The 19224-nt window shown below is 43.1% G+C and overlaps 1 protein-coding gene across 1 annotated transcript in view; it reads right to left on the bottom strand.

Moving 5' to 3' along the window:
• The window catches only part of LOC138300190 (prostate stem cell antigen-like), a 115964-nt gene that overhangs the window by 84950 nt on the left and 11790 nt on the right, over positions 1 to 19224 (bottom strand). The window contains exon 2 of the mRNA XM_069239184.1: positions 5046 to 5162. Within this exon, the coding sequence (XP_069095285.1) occupies positions 5046 to 5162 (117 nt within the window). The remainder of the gene's footprint in view (positions 1 to 5045; positions 5163 to 19224) is intronic.

A 19224-nucleotide genomic window follows, 5' to 3' on the forward strand; every position in this document is an offset into this window, starting at 1 on the left:
TAGGATTCTTGATGAACCTACAAGCCCTATCTGTCCCTGCAACCAGAAGAGTCCAGCAGACGTAACTGTATATTGCTTTAAAAAATCTGACATCGCAGGAAAAAGTTATAGAGTAAAATATGGAGAAGAATTGTTGTTTTTTTACTTCAATTTAAATTCTTTTTTTTTATTTTAGCTTTTATTTTCTGTAGGAAACCCTTGTAGGATCTACACAAATTACCCCTTGCTGAATTCAGAATTTTGTCTACTTTTCAGAAAGGTTTAACTTTCCGGGATCCAGCATTGGTTTCACACCCATTTCTGTCACTAACTGGAAGGAGGTTAAAAGCTCAAAAATAGTAAAAATGGGGTATGTCCAAGTAAAATGCCAAAATTGTGTTGAAAATTGTGGTTTTCTGATTCAAGTCTGCCTGTTCCTGAACGCTGGGAAGATCGTGATTTTAGCACCACAAACCTTTTGTTGATGCCAGCTTGGGGGAAAAAACACAAGCCTTCTTCTGCAGCCCTTTTTTCCATTTTTGTTTTTTAAATGACGTTTTTGCTGTATTTTGGCAAATTTCTTGGACCGAGACTCACCCTCCCTCCCCCCGGAGAGTGCATGTCACATTGTTGTGAGAATTATTATGATGGCCGTCCCCTCCCTCAAAACGTTTTTCCTATCCTGAGATCCATCCTGGCTTTATGAATGACTTACGTTGGCATCTCATGGCCACCCCGGACATAACAATGCAGATGCACGTGAAGCTCAACATAAGCAAAGAAATGTACAAGTAAAATAGTTCTAGGTCAAATTGATATGCTGGAACTAAATTAGTGTATCTACAAAACTTAGAAAGCTGGTATTTGAGGTCAGAACTATTGTGTTTTCGGAAAAGGCAATAAGATATTCGTGAACAAAATATATTTATTTCTAAAATACTTTGAAAGACATATTACAATGATATAAGTCACGGAGATGTTAGGACATTTATTGGACATAGTATTACATTATTTCATTGTGCCAGTCAACACTTACTACTGCCCGTCATTAAATTAAAACTCGTGGAGGTATTTCATCATGTACTCATACTCACTTGCAAAATTATCATTATCGCCAACCACACTGTGCCTAACTGCTGCTTCAGGCATGAGACTGTAAAATCGATGTAACCAACTTTGTCCGCGATCTGAACCTTCAAGGATTAAATTTGGATGGTAGCTCCGCTGTTTGAACCAGTAACACTTGTCTCACCAGAGGGCTGTCTCTACTGTTTAAATTCTGAAATTTCGAGCATTGTGTAGTATTTGCCCATCTTACCCTTTTCCAATATATTTTCAGTCAGATTCTATGGTGAGATGAAAAATGAAATTAACCGATTGTTCGTTATATGTGAAGACCGTTTTTTAACAGTTTTAAACATATGGCAAACTAAAATTATTGTAATTGGTGTACAGCCTGTGCCACCCTAGCCAATTATTAAGTAAAACGTTAACTGTTTGTCCAACGATCTGTTTGGCCAATGTTTTCTCAGAAGTTTCTGGGTAATGCTTGGAACATACTTGCTATTCCTCATCTTAGCATTCGTCAGAAAGCGCGTGTGGAGGGTCAGGTTTGCTTGGCAGACCATGACATATATGAATATTTCTTGAATGCCCATTTAAAATAGCCTATAAAATTTGTTTGGCTGTGTGCTGCGAAATTCTTCACATTGTTCTATTAAATTACATTTTTTTTACTCCTAACAAAGTTCAAGTCACCTTAAAAAAGGTCATTACCACATCCCTTCTTGAAAATAAAAAATAAATGCTTACTTCTGTGGGTCCATTGTTAACCTTCCCTTGGTAACCTACTTAGTGTCATTGTACACTATTGTATACCCGAATGACCCTGAGAGAGCAGGGCCAGGTATTGTTCCACTACTTGGTGTGTTTGCTGAAGTACCAGTTGTCTGGACTAGTTAAGCCATGCCACGATTGTTTCATCAACAGGCATTGGTACATTGTAATGAGGAATCATTACCAGAACTGGGAATGATATGGGAACCTATAACCCAGAAATACTAAGTAATTCAGATTACCCAATGCTTCAGTGACAAAGTGCCTCTCAACACTTACTCAATTCCGAAGGGCATGCAATGCTAGATTCTTTCTGGACGGGTCTCCCACTGTCACTGCTATGAAGAGTGACACCAGTGAAGATGGTAATACTACCAAGCTGTCACTTTATCTGTCAGAGAGTGGTGTGACTCCTGCCTAGAGCAACGTTCTAAGAGATTATTCACATATTAACCTCTTTGTTATGGGATTCTGTAGCCTCAGAATTAAACTGAGCCCTCTTCATAAGTCATTTGGAAAAAAAAAAAGGACTAGCCCTTCGAGGCTTCAGGTGTTACTCCCTAGCGGTTCAGTTCACACCATTTGCCTCTGTGGCTACTTGAACTCCTTGACTGTGAAAATTGGCCAGATGCTGCCAAGGCGGCTAGCCCATGAGAGCCACATTTGGTCTCTCTGGTGTCCTTGGGTAGTGTGGTGAAACAAGTCCCATTTGTGGCAAACACTGTAATATGTGGCCTCGTCCTTTTCACAATATTAGCTGTAAGGCAAGTGTGAAGAAGTAGACTACAGGTGGATTTTGGATGACGGATGATTCATATAATGAAGAAAGTTTTCAACATTTGAAGAGGCTAAATGTTGGTTTGGGGTAGAGAGCACCCTTAAATGATCGTTTTCTGGCTCTACTGAATTTTTGTAAAGCGATGTTGGTGCACAAATAACAGATGCTGACTGGGACAAGATATTAGTCTCTATTGAAGTAGCAATGTCCAATTTTGTCTTACACAATTTAAGACACTGCATAGGGTTTATCTTACCCTATGGATATTAACTGTGTTATACCCAGCAAGGTCTGACAGATGCCTGAGATGTCACCTTAGTTGAGCAATCTTGTACATATCCTGTTGGACAAGCAATATTATGATACACTTTTGAAGGCATATAATAGATGACCTGAGAAAAGGTGTGGGAAGGTTAGTGACTCTCCTGCTGAGACAACGTGCATTGGGTTTAACCATAGACAGAAAAAAAGGAATGTCCTCTTTAAATTAAACAAAAGGTGTATAATGATCTGTTAGCTGCTAATGGTTCGCCCTGTGATTGAATGGTGGTAAGGACATGCAAGGGGATGGCTGCCATGACATGGTAGACTCATGTTGTCCTATCGGAGCTCCCTCACTCACTTTAGACACCCCCATTATAGTGGTCTGTACCACTGGGGCGGTATCTTTAGGTTTGGGGTGTCTCATCTCTGTTTTCCTCTTGATTGCCCCAAAGACCATTGCCATGTTTGAGTCCCAGGTAGTTCATACACTTAGAGCATGTGGTCGCTTCCACGCACTTTCTGGTTTACCACATGATGGCTGACCTGATGCAGCAGCTCAGAGCCAAAGTGGGAATGTGGTCCATGAAGGCAATTGATCAGGCACGGTGCTCACTGAAGTATATGTCTTACACTCTTTTTGTCTAATCCCAATCTTCTTCCCTCCTTTACACCATCAACAGTAACCACGGTTCCAGTAGACATTACAGTGAGTGGTGTGGCCGGCAAGAGTGAAGCCATGTTGTTTCCACGGTGGATATGAAAACCTGGGACATCATTTGGATAACAGGTTAGTGCCTTGTCAAAGGCTGATAAATATGTCTGAAGCTAGCGACAAACTGCTGGAAGATCTGCATGACTGCAGAGAGATGACTAATGTCATGTTGGATGCTGAAAGTGACCCAGAATCCCCAGAATGAAAGAACGTTCCTGATTCTTGTTGTTCATCATTACACCCCCATCTTGAGTAAAATGTGAATCGTATAGTGCTTTTGGGGACTAGAGATTGTGGTCTAGTGGACGATTTTAGCTCAGAAAGTTAATATGATGAAACTTAATAAAAAGTTGTTGTCAGCACTGTTTACTCTGTAATTTGTAGGATAATATTTTGTGTTCTATATAAAACCAGCAAACAGTAGGAAACAACGTTTCTATGATAAATCTGATCTTTCCAAACTCTCAGCTCTTGTCTACAAGGTCATCATGCATGACGCATCGACAACATTCTAGGCTCCCGCTCTGGGGCTGCAACTGAAACACCTTTCCTTTAAAGTCGGGGGCAGCATGTCTGAAGCTGCTGATGCGAGGATGTAATGCGTACATCCTCAGCATGATGACATTAGCTGTTCCTAATCATCCGCTCCTTCTCTCTCACAGCAGACTTGTTGGCCATCTGCCTCGCCTGCTTTACCACCTTATTATTCAGCCAACCTCAGTAAGTCACGATATGCTCCTTCTGTTTGACTTTCTTTTGATCTTGAGTCCAGTAAGGTTTATACCCATCACCTGTGCTCTTCAGCAACTTCCTCTTCTTCTTCCGGAGGACCATTGGCCACTCCAACAGTACTTGCCACGCATTGTCTACTAGAATTCAGCTATACTTGGGGCATCATCAACACGTGAAATCAATAGCAGGCGCTAGAAACAGGACTTTCCCCAAAACAAAAAGAAAGCAAATTTGAATTACTGTTTCTTAGTAATAAATGCACTATTAGCCTTCCATTTATTGGCACACATTTCTCCGCTTATTGTAGGCCAGTGTGACTTACTGCAATCGTATTTTACTGTGGTCTGTCAAAAAATCTAATTGTCTCACTCAAATGTGCAAGAACAATACAGCTCAGCTACTAAGAGGAAAGAAGAACTGGGGTCCATTGCCAACCCCTCAAACTACTAGTGCACTGTATTCCTTTCAGCACCTGTCTCACCTTCAAGCCCTCAGCCTCACCCAGAAATACATCCTAACCCAAATTCACTAAGCAGGCTTCAGCGCAAATGGAAACCGACCATTCACTGTGGAACCGCAATGCTGCAAGATACAAGACCATCAGATAAAACCCTCAAAGCTCATTCCTTCTGATCTTAGTGCTCATGTACCACAAATGTCTATTTATTCAATCAATCACAGAGAATCAATAATACTATATTGCAAATATTGCACATTGCCCATCATTGCTGTTTGGATACTCACTGGCTTGTCCTCGTAGGGTGACACAGGCATCGGAGTAACTGGGGCACTGCTGTGGTCCCTGCCGGTTGCAGTCCTCATCACTGGAGCCAGCACAAGTGAAGCACTGCAGGGCTTCTCCTATTAGGGATCAAAGGCAAGGTTTCAACGTGGCACAGACAAGTACAGTTATTGTCACACTTTAACCACCAAACACAACCCCACTTCAATGATGACCGGATCACTAAGTACATCCCCATTTCTTAGGTGAGAGAACCACAAAGCAAAACCAAATTTCTGTGGTCTTCCATGCACAGCAATGTTTTAGTGATGAGGAGCACAACACACTGATATTTTTTCTGGTAGCAGGACCCCTGCATGCATTAACAGATTAAAGAATACTATGCCCAAACTTTCCAGTGGTTCAGTATGATCACTAGGCACTGCTGGGCCATCCAGAGATGAGAAGACTGTCACAACCAGGAAAGACACACCTTGACATACTGGCCATTAATGGATCAGTGCAGACTCAGCTATGTCCATGGTAGGTGTTGATGTGGTCTGTGACAATATTAGAGATTCACATTTGGGGTTATAAGAGAAGAGGTAGACTTGCTCATACTTGGAGGAGACTAAACTATCTTTAAACTAAGAGCACTGAGAGAAATACCGGTCCAGTATACACTCGCTGAAGTAATATCAATACTAATACAAAATTCTGGTCAAGTATACACTCTCCCAAGTATTATCAATAATAATAAAGTATACTGGTCTGCTAAAAAAGGTCCTTGATACTAGATTAGGAATCTAGACCACCGTAGTTCACTGGTAGCATTAGCTGTAAAGAGCACAAGCCATCATCCACCCAAAGGTGGCATGCTTCATCATTGGGCTGTGCTCCTTGTTGGGCTGGCGGTGCAATGCCCGGGGGCCCCTCTGGGAGCTCTTTGTCGAGCATCTTTTTTTGTAGGTGGGTATACAACTTAATTGCTTCCAATATGTGGTGGACTGTTTCTAGGAACATTGATGAGGAGTTGTGCAGATTACATTTAACTATAGAACTCCTAGCTCTAGTTTATTTGTTCTTGAGGTATATGTTAAAGCTTAAAAGCAAAGCAGAGAGTATAGAGGATGATGATTTTCATTGTGCTCTCACTTGATGCTTTTTGGTCGATAGTTGGTCAACGTGTTTCATGCCTTCCCTAAGGATCTATGGCAATTCAGCAATACCTTACAAAAGCTAACTAATCTTCTCTGCTGTGGGTATTCCTACACTGTTCTACCTGGGAACAGCCCAGTTTCCACAAATCCCAAGGAGCCCTCTTTTCTGGAAATTAGGGTCAATTTTCTTTCTGAGTTGACGGACAGAGGATTGGCATATCGTACTATCAATGCATGCGGATCAGCACTTTCTGCAGGTCATATGCCCCTCCATGATATTCCATTAGGGGAACACCCTCTTGTTTGTTGTCTTCTGAAGGGTATCCAGTTATCTGTTCCACTTGAACCGAGATACTCCTTACTTTGGGATGTTAATGTAGTATTACACATGCTTCAATCCTGCAGGACATTCAATACTTTCCCATAAAGCACTAACAGGTAAGTTAGCTATGTTATTATGTCTCATTTCTTGCAAGAGAGTTTTAGATGACCGCTCCTTAGACACTACCACATATTTGTTTACTCCGGACGGTGTGTCATTTTCTGTGTCTAGACGCCACAAGTGCAATACCAGGGTGGTTCACTACCCTTCTTTTCCTGATCACCCCAAGTTGTGTGTGGTTCATTATCTGAGAGCATATGAGGCTATGACAGAAGAATATCGTCAAGCATGAATGGCTCAGCTGTTCATTGCACTCAACGAAAATTTTAAACCAGTTTCAACTACCACCGTCGCCTGTTGGGTAAGATGGGTTCTTCAGGAAGTGGGAATTTATGACTTCGCTTTTGGCACACCCTGTATGAGGGGAGCCATGGTCTCGAAGTCTTTCTTCTTGTGAGGCAGGCTTGAAGATATTCTCAGAACAGCAGACTGGTCTTCAGATTCCACATTCAAGACCTTTTATTTTAAGCTAATTTCTAGCATGGTTACTCTTGTGTCAATCGGCTTTAAACTAGCATATTCTGAGCCTCCGGTCTCGAAATAGAATGTAAATTGTCCTTGCTATTATGAAGGAAAGTTTCAATTCTATTAAAGACACAGAGGCAGGGATTATCCCTCCTGAGTAGATTCCTCTTTTCACCGTCCTGGTAATTTATAAAGTAATTTATAAAGTACTCTGATTTATAATACTGATGTATTACATACCTACATAGCTATGGTTTGTCCTACACAATGTTCTCAAGTTTTATGCTGATTTTCTTAGAGATCTGCCTGTTTTCAATGTATTAATGATATGGATGGTTCTTGAGATGTCCGTATACGTACCTTTCGTTTGTTTTTTCTATCACAGGATCGGATCAAAAACAGGACTTCTGAAGGACACTTGGATCAGTCTATTCGATCGAAGAGAGAGGAAGTGCTGTTCCTGGTTGTCAAATACATGGGACTGACTATGGTTATTCTATTCTGTGTTGCAAAGGCTTATGGGATTTATAGTCTTTGAAGATGACTAGTTTTATTAAGGCTGCTGAGTAGAAATGAAGGAAAGTGTCAGCATAATGTCCCCTTGCATTGGTACACTACATAGATAGCCGACACCCTACAATTTACAAAACGTTGCTCATAAAACCAATTAAAATCAAAAAGTTAACTTCCTTAGCAGAGGTAGCTAATGCGGATAGCAAGCCAATGCAAATGCCAGAAGATATGTTTCTTAACAATTAAATGATAGAAAAAGACAAAAAAAAACAGTGATCAATATAAGGAGGAAATATCACTTTGAAAATGTCAGTTGTCAAACAAGTCCTTAGAATATAGGATTATTCCCTAGAGAGAATTTAATTACAGTCTAGTTTTGCCACCTCACTTCTTTGCCTTTTGGACCAATACTCCCACACAATCTTGGGCTCTGTAACGCAGGTGCTGCCTGTGGTCTCTCAAGCCATTGCTGACAAAAGAGATGCAGCTAGGTTTGCCATTCGATGTGGGCTGGACATGATCAACTCACTAGATAGAGCGATTCCCTAGTTGGTGGCTCTTTGATGCCACAGCTGGTTAAGAAACCACTGGCTTTTTGGGGGATGTCCAGGCCTCGTTTATTGACATACTGTTCGATGGCTTCCATCTCTTTGGAGACAAGGCACACTCAGCGCTAGAGCGCTTCAAAGACAGCAGGGCTACAGCCAGGTCCTTGGGTCTTTCCATGGCTCTTCACCAACCCCAGTCCTCCTTTCTTTTCTCCCCCTCCCCACCACCCCCTGCCTCCAAGCCCCTTTTGTTTGCCCTCCGACCATCATGGGGATCCAGTGGGAGGCAGGACACCCTATTACCAGCACCACTTGAAGGTTGATAACATCCGACTGCTGGGTTCTCCAGATTATCAAAGGGGCTACTCCTTCTCTTTTGTGACTACCCCTCCTACTTGCACAGGATGAAAGAGGACCATATAACCTTACTCTGCCAGAAAGTGGCAGCTCTCTTGGCCAAGGGTATCGGCATCAGAAGTAAGAAATGGCTATTATTCCGGCTACTTTCTAGTGCCCAAAAAGGATGGAGGTCTTTGTCCTATCCTAGAACTACACTTTCTCAATTTCTTCCTGAAGAAGGAGAAATTCAAAATGAACACACTTGCTCAATTTCTGTCTGCCCTAGACCCGGGAATCTGAATTGTAAAGTTGGACTTGCAGAACGCATACTTCCACATCCATGTCTTCCCTACTGGTGTTACCTGTGGTTCACAGTAGACCACAAGCACTTTCAGGTTGCTGTGCTCCCCTTTTGTGTTTCCAGTGCCCCTTGGGTGTTCACCAATGTGATGGCAGTGACTGCAGCTCATCTGCGGGGATCTGGGGGCCAGTCTGTCCCTATCTTGATGACTGGCTGTTGAAGGTGGGGTCATCTCCCACCTTGGTGGATCTTCTGCACTCTTTAGGGTTGATTGTCAATGTGTTGAAGTCGCATCTAACCCCTTTTTAGTCGCCCCATTCATCAGAGCTGTTGTGGACACAGTGCAATTTCAGGCTTATCCTCCTAAGCGGCAAGTCCTTGATATTCAGGCTATGATACCAATGCTTCAGCCTCTATCCTTGATTTTAGTAAGACTGACTGTGAGGCTGCTGAACCTTAAGGTCTCCTGCTAGTGACACATGCCTGTTGGCACATGTGGACTCTGCAGTGGGACCTGAGGTTCCAGTGGGCGCAGCATTTGGGGAATCTCTCAGACATGGTCCAGATTGCGGCGGGAACTGTAAAAGATCTGCAGTGGTAGCAGACTTACCACGATTGAGGCAGTGCAAACCCCTTTCCCAACCAGATTTAAATGTAAAAGTGACAGACGGGTCACTCCTGGCCTGGGGGAAGGTGGAGGTTAGAGGACTAGTGCAGGTGTTCATGGACAAAACCACCACCATGTGGTACTGCAACAAGAAGGGTGGGTGAGGTCATTGACCCTCTGACAAGTGACCCTTCATTTCTGGACATTGCTGAAATGTCAGGGCATTTCCCTGGTGATTTAGCACCTCACGGGCTCTCCGAAGGCCAGGCTGGACAAACTCAGCCATCGATGCATAGCAGTTCACGTGTGGCGTCTCCATCCAGAGGTGACGCAAAGACTCTTCTAAGAGTGGGGAGTGGGGAGAGCCTTGATTAGATCTGTTCACCACTGCCAAGAATGCACAATGTCAGCAGTTCTGCGTGCTGCAGTTTCCAAGGCAGCTCTCGCTCGGAGACGTTGTTCGTCTACAGTGGAGCTCAGGCCTCCTGTACCCCTTTCCGTCAATACCACTTCTGCTAAGAGTTCTCAAGAAGATCAGGAATGACCGGGCTTAAGTCATTCTTGTGGGTCCGGATTGGGCACTGAGAGTCTAGTATCCTGAGCTGTTGAGCCTGTCCATTGGTCCTCCATTCAGGCTGCCTCTTCAAGAGGATCTCCTATCTCAGCAGCAGGGTAAGGTCTTGCACCCAAATTGGTCAACTCTCTGCTTTCATGCGTGGAGATTGGGTGGCAACAGCCTTTTACTTTTCTCCCAAAGTCTGTGATATAATTTTGATTGCAGGATGTCCCACCACCAAGACAGTATATGCCTGCCTCTGGGGCAAGTTTGTGGCATGGTGTGCAGATAAACAGGTTGGACCCCTCTCTATGCCTCTTTCTCTTGTTTATTCTTGCCTTTGCCTAGCAGGGCTCGGCACTGGGCAAATTGAAGGGTTGTTTGTATGCCATATCAGCATTTCTGTAGTTGCCAGATCAGCTTTCTCTCTTCAAGGCCTCTATTATAAATACGTTTCTGAATGGTCTTCAGCATAGGTTTCCTCTAGTCCCCTTCATTATGCCTCAGTGGGGCCTCAACCTGGTTCTTACCTATCTGATGCGCTCTACCTTCAAGCCTCTCTATACTATCCAATAAGACTACTTACCATTAAGACAGCCTTTCATATGGCAATAACATCTGCCAGGAGGGTTAGCAAGTTACAGGTGCTATTGGCACCCCCTCTTTATGTTACAGTCTACCCGGAATAGCTGGTCCTTCGGATATGAGCATCCTTCTAGCCAAAGGTGGTGATCCCATTCCATGTAGGCCAGTCTGTCACCCTGTCTACCTTTTACACTTCGCCTCAACCCCTCTACAGAATAGGTGCAACTCCACAAGCTGGACCCAAAAAGAGCATTGTCGTTCCACCTACAAGAGTTCCAGCTGGCCGATCAACTCTTTGTGGAGTATGTTGAAGCCCAGAAAGGGTATTCGGTGCAGAAATGTACCATCTCACGATGGATCATGCTCTGCATCAAAACGTGCTACGCATTGTCCAAGAAGAAACCCCCTGAGTGCTTGTATGCACATTCCAACAGAGCCAAGGCTGTGACCACTGCATTAGTGCGCTGAGTTCCGGTCCTGGATAACGGCCAGGCAGCAAAGTGGGCGTCTCTGCACACATTTACCAAGAAGTCTCTACCAGATAAAACGTTACTTAATGTAAGTAAACTGTTCTTCTTGATTTAAACTTAAGTTGTCTAGTCTTTTTTAACTAGAATGACTTGCCACATGTTCATGCAAACTCTAGATGCTATTACTTTGTAAGAAACAAATAAGACTTCTTGGGGAGCCTTTGTTCGATTAAGAATATTATTAACCTTTAGCAGTTTGAGATCGGAAAGAAAATATTGTTTTAAGTACATGACTGATCACTAGTGAAATTTATTATGATTATCAAATTATTATAAAGAGGAAATGGATCTTAAAATAACACTATGACCATCTATTTGTTCATTAACAACCTCTCAATCTAGAGATCTTTGTGACAACCATCCTTCTTGACATTGGTTATTCATCGCCCTTTTCAGTTTGTAAATTTATTCCATTTCTTTCTTTATTTTACCCTTAGTAAATTTGATAAATTACTTTAAGCATTTGCACTATTACACTCACTAGCATATGCACGATTTCACGTTTTGTTTGTAATTTCTTTTCCAACTGTTAACATACCTGGGATAAATATTGCAAGGTTAACATGTCAGCCTTTTTTCACAGCTCCTTATTTAGATTATTTGAATTGCATGTGAAACCCAGATGTCTGTACCGTTTGATCTCATGTTTTGTCAAATGTTTCATTGGGGCACTAATATTCCGCCTGCCTTGTGTGGAAGTTGGACGCAGTTTGTAAACGCTGAAAGCCTAGAATATTTCTGTAATTATTTCAACAAAAAAGGTGATGGATGGAATGCTTGAATTAATCTCATCCACAAATAATTTCTCTGGCACGCATTCCAGTCCACCATTGTTTTGTCACTGTGCTACTGTATTAAGGAATCGCCCACTTGCAAATCAGCTCAGCCCTAATCGGGTAGGAATGAAGTAACCCATTCAAAACTGCCTCTAAAATCTGCACCTTTTAAAACCAGTGTGCAGGAAAATAGTGATGCACATTTTGACTCCTTTGTTCAGAGTTCTTGTGACTCAAAAAGATTTGGCTCCTTTACTTTGCCAAATTCCGCTAGACTACAGGCCAGGTATTATGCCCCATCTTTTTGAATGTTCACCAGCTCATCCCAGTATTGATCTTGGACAAGGGAGCACTGCTGAGCCGAGGGGTCTAAGAAGGTCACCTACAGATTGAATTCATCCAACAATGGAGTTTCTACGAAATCACCTGGACATATGTGGAGTGAACATACTCCTCACAGAATGTGAGCAAGCACTGCAGATTCATTGTGACATAATGGGAGCACAGTTTAGGCTTGCTAACACTCTTAGGGGGGGCTAGGTGCAAATCTATCCAGTCTGTAGCAGTGGATTAGTTCTGAGTCACCTGGGTAGTTAGTTAGCAGATCAGAGTCAGCAGTTTTTTTCTTTCCAGAATTTTACAGTTCTCCATCAAAGGGGACAATTATGCATTTCAATGCATTATTTGCAGAGTTTTCAGTAGATATTACAATAACAGGTGTATTGTTAAGATTCACACTGATGTAGTTTTGTTAAACTAAATATATACATTAAGTTGTTGCTCAGTTTAGGTTCACAGCATTAACTAGAGATGCACACCAGTGTCCTAATTTGTGATGCCCTGCATGCATTCTGCCACTTTGTAACCCTTTGCGCTACATTATGGCTGCGCCAGGCATAATGTATGCAAAGGGAGCGTTTCCCCATTTGGGGGGCCGAAACAATGGCGCAAAGAAATGTAGGAGATTTCTTTGTGCCATTTTTCAGCACTTTTAATGCGTGCTCAGAGCAGGCATTAAAACGAGGACTCCATTGGTTTCAATGGGCCTCTGGGTGCTTTGCAGGATTAGCGTTAGAATTTTTAATGCTAATCCTGCAAAGCGCAGAACTAGTGTCAGATTCTGAGCTAGTTTCCTAACTAACTCCATGGTGTGCCCTATATTAAATATGGCGCACACATGGTGACGTTGTGGGGGGCGCTAAGGGGTACAAGAAAAGTGGCGCTGCACTAGGTGCAGAGCCACTTATCATAAATCTGCTCCTGAGTATTTGTCTGTTTAATGAAGCAGTATTTCACACTGCTGTTTTACAGATCATGAAGTTGATAGCAAAACATTAACAAGAACTGGCAAAGTGAATAGGTTTGACCTTCACAATCCAGCCTCAGAGCTACTGCCGTTGCCAATGCTTGTTCTCTTTTGCATAAGTTAGTAAATCCGTGCTAAAGTATGCCACACACCATGAATGGGCAGGCATCTGTTACAGTTTGTGCCTTATTTTTATAGGAAGTGGCTATTTATCTGCCAGCCGACTAAATAGTACACAATCCCTGCTATTTACCCAGTGGCAGGCTAAATAGTACACATCTCTAGTTAGCCTGCAGACTACCCAAATCTGAAAGTTCACTGATATGGTTGCGGCCTAAATAACAGAGATTATGTTTCAGACTTGTGCAATGGCGTCACAAAACTTGAAGGGGCCCACCTACAGACTCACTCTGGAGCTCTCAGGCCAGGGTACTGTGCTGAGGCCACTAATGGAGAGGCACAAACATATGGCAATTGGTGCTAGGAGGCAGGTGCCTTGGGGCACTTGTAGAAAGTAAATTTGATGTAAACACAGTGTAGGAAATTGGGTTACTGGTTGGGAGAGGCATACTCAAACAGCAATTCCCAATCTCTGTCAGGGAGAAACCCAAACAGACACCATAATTAACTTGTGCTTAACCGTCTGGTAGCTTAGCACAAAAGCAGTCATGCTTAACTTAGAGGCAAGGTGTAAAGTGTTTATGCAACACTTCAAACAGTAACAAAGTGAAAACACAACACAAGAAAAAACCCACACCAACGTAAAGATTTAGAGTAAGATTTATTTGAGACCAACATGAGAAAAATCCAATCAGTAGGACCAGAGAGATGCAATTTCAAAGTTTTAAGTAAAAATGAAGCCTAGAAGCACAAAATGCTAACTGTGGTTATCTGGTTGCTGCACAATGGGACAAATTCACAAGTTCAGGCTGACTGCAATGGAGCATGGACCAGATATGGGGACCAAGTTTGGCCTGCTGAATAAAGTACCTTAAATCCTATCTTGTGTCATGTTGCATGATCCCTTGGCAAAGCCCAAGGAAGATACAGGGCTGCAATGCGGAGTCATAATTCATTGTCCCTAGTCATGTCCTTCATGTCCTGGTTTGTATCACTCTGGTCATCTTAGCTCTTCTGGTTGTCCAAAACCTAGTCATTACCATCCTACTGGTCATTATCCTCCTACTGATCCTTCTCCTTCCATTCACTCCCCTGGATACCTCTCCATTACTTATTGGGTACAGCTTCCAAGCCTGTCACTCAGGTCTTTACTTTATTTGGCTTCCAGGTTTCTTTTGATGAGGCAAAGCTGTCAAGTACAGATTTAGGGGCCCAATAGAGATCTTGTCGAATTCACTTAAAACAGTGTTTAGCAAGTTAAAAATGTAACTACAATTCTAGATGCACTGGGCAGGTGACTACAATTCTAGTGCACTCATGACATGGGATAACTAAACATCTATGGCAGAAACACACTAAGCTAGGTGTATATTGTGAAAGGGTATATTTATTCAACTGGCAGCTGAATGAATAGTCACGTCCCTGGTGAACTCACAAGAAGCTTTCCTTACCTGTCCCCTGCATTTATGATTGTTTGATAAAAAGCCTCATTACTGTGTGTTGGACGTGGCCCTTTATGCAAGAGCACCCTAAACTTTTTGTCTTCACCCTCCTGTTTTCTGAGCCCTCTTTTTGTTAGCTTTTAGGACTATGCGAACTATACCACTGTTAACCAGTGGTAAAGTGATTGGGATCTTTCCTTTAAACATGGTAAAATGTGCTTACACATAATTGGCACATTTTACTTGTAAGTCCCTAGTAAAGAGGTTCTACATGTACCGAAGGCCTGTACATTAAATGCTACTAGTTAGCCTGCAGCATTGATTGTGCCACTCACTTAAGTAGCCTTTTAAACATGTCTCTGGTCTGCCATTTCTGCCTGTGTGCGCAGTTTAAACTGCCCTTTCAACCTGGCAAAATACACCTTTGCCAGGACTAACCCTTCCTTTTTAATACATATGTCAACCTTAGAGTAGGCCTTAAATAGCATATAGGGTAGCATGCAGAGTATTTAAAAAGTGGGACATGTACTTTTAACTATTGTGTGTTCTGGTAGTGAAAACATCTTATATCTGTTTTTTCACTAATGCAAGGCTTGCCTCTCGCATAGGCTAATGCTGGGTTAATAAGTGATACCTTTCAATTGAGAACAGATAGAAATATCAAATTTGGTGCCTAAAGAATTGTAATTAAAACCTTCTTTAATGCTAAAGGTGGATTTTAAATGAGAATTATGAAAATTGCACTTTTAGAAAGTTGTCATTCTTTTGTTCTAACCATTTGGTACCTGCAGTCTGTACCCTGGGTCCCTTGACTAGGTGAAGCTGGCAGTTGGTCTTTGTGTATTATTCCCAGACATTGAGACAAAGGGGAAATAAGTGTATGCAGGATGGGTAATTTCAGACTTGATAGAGAGGAAGAGCTCTCATCTATCACACGTGCACATCGGAAAGCCCCTAACTGAGCACACTCACAAAGAGTTTGACACTAGTCTGTTGTGCCCTCAGAGAATCTGGGACCAGTTCAGGGAGGAAGGAAATTCCAAACACCTCTGGGGGTGGAAACCTCCAAAACATTCCACTTCAAACATGCCACCAAGACTCAACTCCTCCGTTAACCTGTGGGAAATTAGGAAGGACTGTTGTGCTACTCTGCTGTCCTACTATCTGAGTGAGAAGGCCTGAACCTGCATCTTGAACCCCGGACAACTAGAGTGACTCTAAGAGTGAGTTTGCTGGGCTCAAGATCACAGCCTCAGGGACAGAAAAGGCTCCAACCACCTTGCACCCAGCACCTGGACATTGCCTTCTGGGAGTCTAGCCCCGAAGTGGTACCACCCCAATTCAGGATCAATTGAAGTGGGCCTAAATGTGCTCGGTCAGCCCTGCTGTGGTCTCTTGGGAAGAACTGACCCTTCATGACACACCTCTTCGCTGCTGCACATTGGAATCGGCGCATCCCCGACACAGGACCTCGCATCACAGCCCACAACTTCTCCGAACTGCTGCGGGGCGATGCATGGCCGATCGCAGGGCTTATGTTCCTGAGCTTTTGTCAACAGCATTCTTGACAACGACACAGGGCCTCGCATTGCAAGCCCCGTCAATGACCTCATCGGAATCGCGGCTGTGTGATACATCTTCGACACAACCTTGGATCGCTGCCCACAGCCCCCACAGAACCACCACTGACTGACGCATACACAAAACAAGATCTTGCAATGCTCCACAGCCAGGATTAAAGGAACTTTGTTCAGTGGGCCTAACCTGGTCCCTGTATCCGCCCACACTCCATCAGCTTGTGACTTTGTCCCCATCTGGCGCAACCAGATAACCACAGTTGGCGCTTTATGCTTTTAGACAATATTTTCACTTAAATCTTTAACATTGTATATCCCCAGTTCTACTGATGAGAGTTTGTTGTTTTGGACTCAAGTGATTGATTAAATCTTATTCTATTCTTCTAAATTGGTGTGGGATTTTTCTTGCCTTGTGTTTTTATTTTTTACTTTAGCTCTGTTTGAAGTACTGCATAAATACCTTTACTCTATGTTAAGCCTGACTGCTTTTGTGTAAAGCTGCCAGGGGGTTAGGCACAACTTAATTTGTGGTTTGCTTGTTTTTCACCCTGACAAGAATTGTAGTTGCTGCTTCAGTAGAGTTTCGCTCCCCACAAACAGTAACCCAATGCTTTGGAAGGACCAGGATCAGTAGATGCAGAACCAGCATGATCAAGATCATAAGGAACAGGGCCAGGATGACCAGATTGATCCAAACCAGAAGGACATATACTTAAAGGACCAGGATATGAGAGGCCAAGCGGACTAGGGGATCAGCAGGACCAGGAATTAGATGAACAGCTTGAAAAGGATCGGATTAAGAAGGGCCAAGAGAACTACATGTGAAGTAGCAGAAGGACAGGGATTGAGAGAACTATGCATACAAAGTCCCAAACAAGGAGGATCAGGAACAAGAGAATAAAGTCCCGTGAGCCCAAAATGAGGAGGAACACAAAGACTGCGAGTACCTGGAATAGAATGACGCGGGTTAGGCAGACCAGAACCAGAGTATAGACTAGTAGAAAAGAACAGGGAAGACCAGGAGCAGAGTCCTGAGCATCCGGAGCCAAGAGGATAAGAGCTAGGATGACCATTGCAATGAGGACAACCAAGGGGACCAAGAAGATTAAAGTGCAGAGGCCCGGCTTAGCAGGATGAGAAGGATCAGTGTGAGGAGGAAAAGATGGACTATGACAAGGGCCAAGATTACAGGAGACAGGAAGGACATGCTGGGTGGCTAGAAGCAGGAAGACCAAGCTGGGCAGCTAGGACCAGGATGGCCAGGAGGAGGAACAGGTTTACTGGAATAAAGCCTATCTGGCTAGGGCCAGGAGTATCCTGACTAGATGGAGAAAAACCAGGGGGTCTAAAGAGATAACAAGCAGGTAGACCAGGCCTATTAGGACCAGGGATCAGAGTGAGGAAGATCAGGTGGACTAGAAGGATCCAGGTAAGTGGAAGCAGAGCAGGACTAGGAGGACCAGGCAAACAGAACCAAGGAGACCAGCGCCTGAATTATCAAGTGGAGTAGTAGGACTAGTGCCTGGGATAGGAAGACCGGAGTGATGAGGACCATGAAGACCAGTACAACCAGTGCAAAGAGTTAAAGTGCCAGGAGCAGTGGACACAGACCCATTAGGACAGTTAACACAGCCCAAAGGATCAAGGTGACCCAAACCAGGAAGACTGGGGGGCCTGATTCACAAAGGTAAACATACACTTTTGTGTGAGTTTACGAGTGTTTGATGTTCACAAACGTACTTTACTGGTAGCATCTTTATGATTGCAGAATTTCTGCACATAAAAAGATAGGACAGTTCTACCTTTTTAAGTGTGGAGACCCTGCAGTCCCTCTGTCCTGTTTTACTGATCTAAAGAGGATGGAGACAGGTCTACCTATGGATATCAAAGAGGTCTGTGTTACAATAGGGGTGCTGTTTAGTCCCTCTTGAGGCCTGCCATTCCGTAGATGGCAGGAATGATGGGTGGGTCAGTTGCTTTTGTTGTTCAAGCTGAGAAAGTTTTCTACCCTTATGCCTGTTCCTCATTATTGGTTCTAGATGGCTTTTGTCATGCATGTGCAGTAATCTTACACTTCCTTGTGCCTTTTTGTACACTACTGCTTGTGGCCACCACTACTGTTATGAGAGCACCTTGCAAAAAGGCTGTGACCGAGCTACAGCCAGAAAGTGACATTTAAAAGAAAGCCACCCAAACCGATTGTGAAACCTCAGACGGTGGATCCAAATCCCCTGAATTATTTACGGTGTCTTATTTTGTAAATATGTATAATATAATCAATAAATAAAATATCTGTTTATTTCTCTTGTTCAGTATCTTTTTCCCCACAGCGTTACAGGTTCAAAATCTTATGCCCATACTGTGTATTAATTTACTGCTGCTATGGCCTATGACTGTTTAGTCTGATCTGAAGGTTTAATAGCCAGTCTCACTCCGAAGCAGATCACCAGAAAACAGACAAGCAAAAGAACGGAGCACTTCGAAAGGGCAAGCATGTTTGTCCTGTTGACCTAGGGAGAACACAAGCATAACAGAATAACTGGGTGGTAAGATGGTATAGAATTACCAAGCCATGGAAAGAATTTTCATCCCATTAATTTAGCTTAACTTTTCTGATTTTGAGAGTGCAGTGAAGCAACTGATGAAATAACTGCACTGTTTTAGTCCCTATTCCTCTCATGAAGACTATTCGGAAAACAAATATGCATGTAGGGGCCTGATTCAGATATTGGTGGAGGGAAATATTCCATCACAAATGAGACAGATATCCTGTCTGCTGTACTACGATCCCATTATAACCAATGAGTATCGTAATACGGCGGATGGGCCATATCTGGATGTGATGGAGTATTCCCCCACAAACACCCCCTCCCAAACTACCACCTACCAACCCGCTGGCCAACATCTAAACCAGGCCTACATTCTTTGTTAATAC

The sequence above is a fragment of the Pleurodeles waltl genome, chromosome 6 (assembly GCF_031143425.1).
Source record: "Pleurodeles waltl isolate 20211129_DDA chromosome 6, aPleWal1.hap1.20221129, whole genome shotgun sequence".
Taxonomy (NCBI): domain Eukaryota; kingdom Metazoa; phylum Chordata; class Amphibia; order Caudata; family Salamandridae; genus Pleurodeles; species Pleurodeles waltl.